The sequence below is a fragment of the Mastomys coucha genome, unplaced genomic scaffold, assembly GCF_008632895.1.
Source record: "Mastomys coucha isolate ucsf_1 unplaced genomic scaffold, UCSF_Mcou_1 pScaffold14, whole genome shotgun sequence".
NCBI lineage: Eukaryota > Metazoa > Chordata > Mammalia > Rodentia > Muridae > Mastomys > Mastomys coucha.
The window spans coordinates 39,577,044-39,584,897 of NW_022196896.1; the positions used below are offsets into that span (position 1 = coordinate 39,577,044).

At 40.1% G+C, this 7,854-nt stretch overlaps 1 protein-coding gene and 1 long non-coding RNA gene across 3 annotated transcripts in view; one reads left to right on the top strand and one right to left on the bottom strand.

Moving 5' to 3' along the window:
- Cpa6 (carboxypeptidase A6) overlaps positions 1-7,854 on the bottom strand; it is a 374,787-nt gene that overhangs the window by 56,272 nt on the left and 310,661 nt on the right. For both annotated transcript variants that reach the window (XM_031366851.1, XM_031366852.1), the window contains one exon: positions 7,298-7,388. In XM_031366851.1, the coding sequence (XP_031222711.1) occupies positions 7,298-7,388 (91 nt within the window). The remainder of the gene's footprint in view (positions 1-7,297; positions 7,389-7,854) is intronic.
- The window catches only part of LOC116088167, a 106,619-nt gene that overhangs the window by 23,519 nt on the left and 75,246 nt on the right, over positions 1-7,854 (top strand). The gene's annotated exons all lie outside the window — the stretch shown is intronic.

Genomic DNA, 7,854 nt, shown 5'->3' on the forward strand with positions numbered 1-7,854 from the left:
CTTAAAGTCCTGTATCATCACCATGAGAAGTGATTTTATATCTGAATCTTGCTTTTCCAGTGTAATGTGTCTAGGACTTGCTGTGGTGGGAGAATTGGGTTCTGATGATGCTAAGTAACCTTGGTTTGTGTTGTTTATTTTCTTATGCTCTCCCCCTACCCCCAATCTGGTTATCTCTAGTGCTACCTGCCCTTGCTAAATCTGACTGGAGTCTGTTCTTGTGATCCTGGTTGTGTCAGAACTCCTCAGAGTCAAGCTGTCTCTGGGATCCTGTGATTCTGGGATCCTCTGATCCTGGGCTTGTTAGAGCACCTGGGAGTGGAGCTTCCTCTGGGTGTTGTGGGGCTGGCTTTGGAGTTTGCACCCAAGGTCTGCTCAGGGCACAGGCTGGCCCAGACAGACCAGAAGCAACCCAAGCCACTGGGCTGGCAGAGTTCCTGTGTGCCTAGTCCCAGTTACTCCTGGTGTTGGGATAGATGTTGGGTCCTCCTCATCTCTGATCCTGGGCATTATCCTGTTATGTACTTTTTTTCTAAATAGAAATTCATGTTTAATAATACTTTATTTTTCAAGGATCAAAGCTTTTAGGAGTTGAACACTTTCTTCTATATTTGCTCCAATGTCGGAAGATCAATGCTTGTGGCACATTCTAAAGGGAGTAAGGGACTCTCCAAGGGTAACATGCTCAATGAATGCAAGTAAACTCATGAGTACATGTGTATGCTTGCTCCCAGTTTGCTTCACTCTTCTGGCTTGTGCCCCTCTGCTAATCTTGCAAAGAAGTATTCACTTCAGGCCCTAAAGGTTCCCGGGGGAGCTGTGAAGCATTAGGAAGGTGTGCCTGCATCCTCATGTTCTCTCTAAGCCATTCTCTCCACTACACTGCTCTAAGGGATATCCACCGCATGTGGGTGTCTGCGGGGTTTTCACATGAAGAAGTAGTCTTACCTTCTGTTCTTTACATCTGAGACCCCAGACAGAGGGAGAAGGAAACAGTTGTGTTTTCAGCTTGGTGTTGACTCTGGGGCATTTCCTGTGGTCCTGGGTATTTGTGTTATGGATGCTTATTTGTGGTTTATTCAGGGAAGTCACACTTCCCTGAATAATACTTGTGATCTTACACTTGAACACTTGTGATCTTATAGTAGTTCCCTCAGCATGGTTTCCTGGCTCATTAATTAAGCACAAAGCTATAGTGGGATAGACCTGAGGCTGAGAGGGGGGCAGCCTGCATATGCCTGTCTTTTGATCAGCTGAATTCACTGCAGAGATCTGAGGACGGATAGATGGTCCTAGCCTGGCTGCCTGCATTTGCACATTATTTACACCAGTCTATTTTGCAAGTGAAGTTTGATATAATCCTTTCTCTGTCCCAAGTGTTGAATCAAAAAAAAAAAATGAGTAATTAAAAAAAAAAGGAAGAATGAAAAGATATGTAGTAGAAACTGCAGTGGAAACAAAGAAATCAAGGAGGACTGTGCATTAAAGAAACATGCTGGGTTAAGAATGAACAAAGAGCAGCAAGGCTCACCTTACTCTGTAATGGAATATAATCAACATTCTCCCATTACATAGGCAGAGCTGCCCGCCTACTACCGTTACACTCGGATGGCTTTCCTCTCTTGAGGTGACTGTGGCAAACACATGATGTACATGTGGATATTATATACATATGACTATGTAATTATTGGAACATCCATAGAGTTTTGGGACAGTAAATACCTCCACCAGAGAAAATGGAAGGGGAATTTAAAAAAAACAGAGCAGAACCTGGAGAAATGTCTCAGATGTTAAGAGCAGTTGCTGATATTCTGGAGATGATATTCTAGCACTCACTCAACAAGCCCAGCTCCAAGAAAGGGTAGAGACAGGAGGATTGCTGGGACTTGCTAACGTCTAGTCTGGCTAAGGAGACACATTTCCCACGTTCTGGAAGAGCTGTAGAGAAGAGCAGCTAATGCTTTCTTCTGGTCTCAGTGTATGAGGGAGTTCACACTCACACACTCACACACTTACACACACACATGCATAGATGTTCACACAGACAAGGACACATACACGCAATTTTTCTTTTAAATTAGAAGATTGAGGGAATATCTAAGTCTATTCAGGTTGCTAGAACAAAATATCCCAAATTGGATAAATTGTAAATAGAAATTTGTATCTCAAAGTTCTAGAGGGTAGAGAGGCTAAGTTTCAGCTATTAGATACTTCACTATCTGGTGAGGACTTGTTTCCTCATAGGTGCAGCCTTATAAGTTACATGGAAGAAAGGGAAATTAAACTCCTTTGACCTTTGTATGGTCAGTAATGCCATTCCTGAGGGTCCCACCCTCATGAGAGTAATCAGATCTGAAAAACCCTTAAGTCCACTCTACTGAAGGCTAAGTTAGGGAAGAGTGCTACAAATACTTGGAGAGACTTACTATAAACACATCAATTTAGCTTAGTTTGGAGAAAACAATTTGTATCTCTAAAATGCCATCTATCCTACCACAGAATATTCATGCAATGTGTTCTTTTCTCCACAAATGTAGGCACTCTCACTATTGCTTGTATCACACAAAGAAAGGAAGTTGTAAGGTTCAGGGGTTAACTGACCCAGTTCTAGATAGGAGGAGGAAGGCCAGTGGTGTTTAGATGGCTGTTTGTACTGGAAGGGAGTTAGCCATTTCACCTGTGTTCCTTCAAGAATCTCATGAACGGGGCTTTTGGATGGGGACAATGGAAGGACAAGATGTAGCTACTAGTGTTCCCAGTTTAGATGGTGAATCTGCTAGGATTCACCACCCAAGGATTGAGATTTAATATAGCTTACAAGATTAGGATTCTAGTAGCCGCACCCAGCAATTAAGTTACCCCTGATTCTGAACTAAGTTTGTGTGGTGTTTTCCTTCACACAGCAGCTCAACTGGGTTCCAGAGAGAAACGTACAACAATAAAGAGTGGGTTTGCAAGAAGTGCACCCCAAAAAGCTGTGAGAATTTTGAAGCATGGGTTTGGTGTGGTAATGACCCACCAGTGGGAACTTAGTGAGATGGGTGGAGAGATTTCAGAGCTTTGAGTCAGAAAGTCTCCCTCCACAAGATAAGAACAGGCTGGTCATGCCTACCAGTGCCTGACTGACCAGCCTACTGGGGCCTGATGAAGTAGCATGAATTGCATTTTTATTATTTCCCACAACAGATGGCAGACCAATGTGTTGGGTAAGAATCCACTTGAAACTTAAGATTATTAGCATGAGAGTTAGAGTTCTATTTTCTAAATGAGGGAAAGGTGGCATTGGGATAAGTCACATGGAGTCTTGAAACAAAGAAAGAGGGCTCTGAGGTTCCCTGGTGTGGAAAGAGACAAGATGGCTGCTCTGAGTCACAGAGCCAGAGAATGGAAGCTTCCTACTCCTTGATTTAACTGTGAATTTTAAATATTGATTTAACTGTGAATTTGTAATATTGGGATTATTTGCTTTTAGGATAGATTTCTATAGAGATTTTTGTCCAAGTCACGTGGGGAATTTCGCCTGTGGTTCAGAAGTAGGATAGGGGAAATTAGTCACTGACTCCAAGTAGAGAGGGCAGTGATAATAGCCTGCCATGAACAGGTATTAATTAATAATGTCTGTGGCTCCAGGTAGAGAGCTCAACAGATAGCTAATATAACAGGATGGCTGCTCTAGGCAGAGAGCTTAACAAGTAAAAACAACCTGCTTCCTATAGGCAATATTAGTGAAAGTTTGAATTAATTGCTTTAAAGATGGTATAAAGATATATTGCTCTAATAAGTCTTACAGGTACTCATATCTGTCTAACGTGGGCTCCACAGGAATTTTGGGTTTAAATTTTGGTTTGACAATCTGCCTGCTTATAAGCAGGTATAGATAGAGGTGTGACTCAATTGTTTTAAAGATGGTATAATAATGTCTGCAGGATAACTAACTTATATTCTTTGAACGCGGGCTCTACAGGAATTTTGGGTTCATTTTTTCCTGACATGACAAAATAGAAAAGAGCCTAAGAATAGGCACATATGGTATTTTATTTTACTTCATTTGTTTTGGATTATTTTAATTTTCAAAATGGGTGTGATTTTGAGCTTGGTGGTTATATTATTTCTCTGGGAGAGAGGTCAAAATAAAGGTTTTTCTGGTCACTGGCTCAAGGATATGCTGCTTTGGGAGAAAGGCTTTGTCTTTGCATTTTTAGAAAAGGTGATTAGTGTCTATACACCTTCCAGAGTAATATGGATCAGATATGACAAAGGGATACACCCCCCCAAAGAACTAAATTCCAGAGAATCAAACAAAAAAGGTATCTTGATGATACTAAAATTTTGTATTGAGATTTATATATTACAGAATATACAACCTTGGTGACTCTCATTGTCAGACATGCTGAACTGACCTGCTTTGAACTCCTGATCTCTTGGACTTTCAGCTGAATCCAGTCAGGACATCAGAGACTAAAACAATTATTGGTGTGGCCTTCTTAAGGCCAACGAAATCTCCCATTTTCCCTACCCTTCTCCCCCTTCAAAGATATCTCAACCCCATATTCAGCTTGAAGAAGTTATGAAGAGTCGTAGTCCCAGTTCCCTGGGCTTTGAAGTTGGAGGTTCAAAGTTGCCTTTGAATTCTAAGTTGCCTTTCTGGGAACTTTAGAAATGATCACAATTGGAAAGGAGGAAATAGCTAGAATTGATTGTGTAGCCATAATCTCATTTGGTAGAAATCTTTACAATAGTTACTAAGTTGGAGTTTCTTATTTCTTATTTTGGTAAAGAATTTATTTTGATGCAAAGTCAAGATTTTCATTGGTATAAATTGCTTCTATTGATACAAAAAATTTAAAGATACAAGGCTTGGACCAGTCCTTCTATAACTATTATTATAAACTGATTTGAGATGTTCAAAACTATGAGTTAAGGGCCAGATAGCAAATTCATGGCTCTGAGATTATTGTTAGGGTGTTTTCAAATATCTTAGTTATAAATATCTGAGGATAGTTAAGTAACAGTAGTCCAGATTACTTTACATAGATGGATGGTTTTCAAAAAGGTCAGAAACTCATAGAATGTGACACTTAATGTTATTTATTTACTTGTTGTTGAGACAAATCTGCTCCTAGTAGCACCAATTTTATGGATTCAAAGAAGCAGCTGAGCATCTATACCTCCAGGTGTGGTTGTACAGTGTGACTAGGTGGCCACTGGGCAGAAATTGCCTATCTCTCCTGCAGACCTGTACCATTCTTGAGAGGATACAAGTTACAGGTTAGGACAGCTTAGTTCTGCCAAGACAGAATAAGCTAGTCTTTAATAATTCCTGTTTTTCAAGGTCTGCCAGAATACTCTGGGCTAGGAGGCTAAAGACTGATGCTCCAACTTCCTGACTTACTGGGGTAGGCAGCTGTCTCTACAGTTTGTCTCAGTTCTGTGTTAAGCTTCCTATATTTTCAGATAATCTTGGTAGTTCTCAGGTTTCTGACAGGGTTGAAAGACTAGTTATAATCTGTCTCATAGCCAACTCAGGCTATTTAATATTAAGAAAATATATTTCAGAAGATAGTTTTCAGATAGTATACAAGCTAAACCAGGATATAAAATATAAAATATGGATTTATAAGTCTTTTAAGTTAGGATAGATGACAGAGTGTTCTATTTAATTGACAAAAATGATAGACTGGATATTAGGTTTATATTGTACTTTATAAATTATAAAATCATAATAGTTGTGTTCAATTTATATCTGAGATAAAAGTCTTTTAATTGGACAGAAAGGGGGAAGTGTGGATAGCCCTAGTGCTGTTTGTATTTTGATGTTAATTCAACTTCTCTAAGAGAGGTTGTCTGGACAAGGATTGAATTAAGTACTCAGGACTTCATGTAACTCTTCTAATGAATAGAGAAACCAATCACTGGGTGAGTAGGTGGGACTTCTGGGTCAGAGGGAGGAAGAGAAGGGCGAGGAAAGAGATACAGGCTTTTGGACAGGGACATCAGGAGGACAAGATACAGCTACTAGTGAGCCCTGGTTTAGATGGTGAATCCATCAGGATTCACCACCGGAGGATTTAGATTGAATGTGGCTTACAAGATTAGGATTCTAGTTATTGTGCCCAGTGATTGAGTTACCCTTGATTCTGGAAAAAAAAAAAATCTCCTGAATGGTGTCATAGCTTCCAGATTACAGAGAGTCACCCTCATCACTGCTCAGAATCAAACAATGTCTGTCATAATTTGAGGTCATAGGTTCTTTTTTTAATCAGCAATTTGTGTTTTTATTCACCAGTGCTGTTGCCTGGAAGGATGAATAGATGCTCAGTTATTATGTCTGATGTTGGTGGGATGAGATATTGGCTTCTAATACAGACAGTAGAATGAATGGATTTCTATGGTTTACATTCTGGAAGATTTAATTGTAGATTCTGCAAATGGGCAACTTTGGATAATACCTCTTGCAGAATGATTCTTTCTCCTCCTATTTATGTTCCAGGTATTCCAGAGAGTGGAGTTTCTTATTCTTTCCCAGTCCCGCCTACCTCCTTTATTCTGCAAAAGGATTCCTTTCATAAAATGACACTCTCCTCCTGAATGAGAAATAATGGTGTGGAATGCAGAGAAATCTCTTTCCAGTGTGAGTGTCCAGTAAAGGAATCAGTGGTAGGATGGTGGACTCTAGCCACCAGTAAGCTTTGTTTACTGTAGATGTGATGTCAGCATCAGTGTTGTTCTGATAGCATATATGGAAACACTGAACCAATTCACACAGTGATACATAAGCTGCTACTTTAGTTTTATCAATGGCAAATATTTCTCAAGCTTTTTTTGTGTTTAAAATTTTAATTTTAAGTATTAGGTTGATGAATTTAAACCTTTGATTTTCTTTTACATATCAAAACCCCTTCTACATTATATTGCAATTTTTTCTTTAAAGGTTTATTATTTATTTTATGTATATGAGTACCCTGTTGCTGACATAGCACAAGAGGGCATCCGATCCCATTACAGTGGTTGTGAGCAACATGTGGTTGCTGGGAATTGAACTCATGACCTCTGGAAATGTACCCAGCATTTTTAACCACTAAGCCAACCCCTCTCATGTCTATTTTTTTTTCATTTATTTACTTATCTACTTGTAGTGCTTAAAATCTACGAGTTTCTCCTGAGCCATACCTCCACTTTCTTCTATGCCTCTGTGAAGATTCCACACACAAACACATGCATCTGCCTCCTAGTGGAGTTCAGTCTGGCCCATACCCGTGGGGTTCTAGGCTCTGAAATCCAGCCATTTCACACTTACCACACCATTTCACTTTCCAGTTGCGATTGGCATCAACTCCACGGCAGTGAAACTTAGAGTCTCTGGACCTGGTCTTTCTCCAGAATCGATCCTAGATGTGATTAAAACATCAGGCAGAGAAGAAAGTGATTAAAGGTGTTCTAGTTTCATGTCAGCTGCTGTGATAAAAATATCCCGACAAAAGGAAGCTCAGAGGAGAAAGGGTGAGCTTGGATTATAATTCTAGGCTGCAGTTATCATATTTGGGGAAGTCAAGGCAGAATATCAAGTAGCTAGTCTTATTGAACAAAGAGAATAACTCATCCTTGCTTGCTTGTTTAGCACTTTGCTTTCTCTTCTCATATCCAGTCCAGGGCTCAGTCCACAAAACAGTAGTGCACATAGTGGGCTAGGTTTTCTTACATGAAGTTACAACCACAGCAGTCCCCCACACGCGTGCCCATAGGCCAACCTGCTTTAGATCCCACAGGACTCAAGATTGTGTCATGCTGTGTATAGTAGAGGATTGCAATTTGATCATCAATAGGAGGAGAGGACCTTGGCCCTGTGAAGGTTCT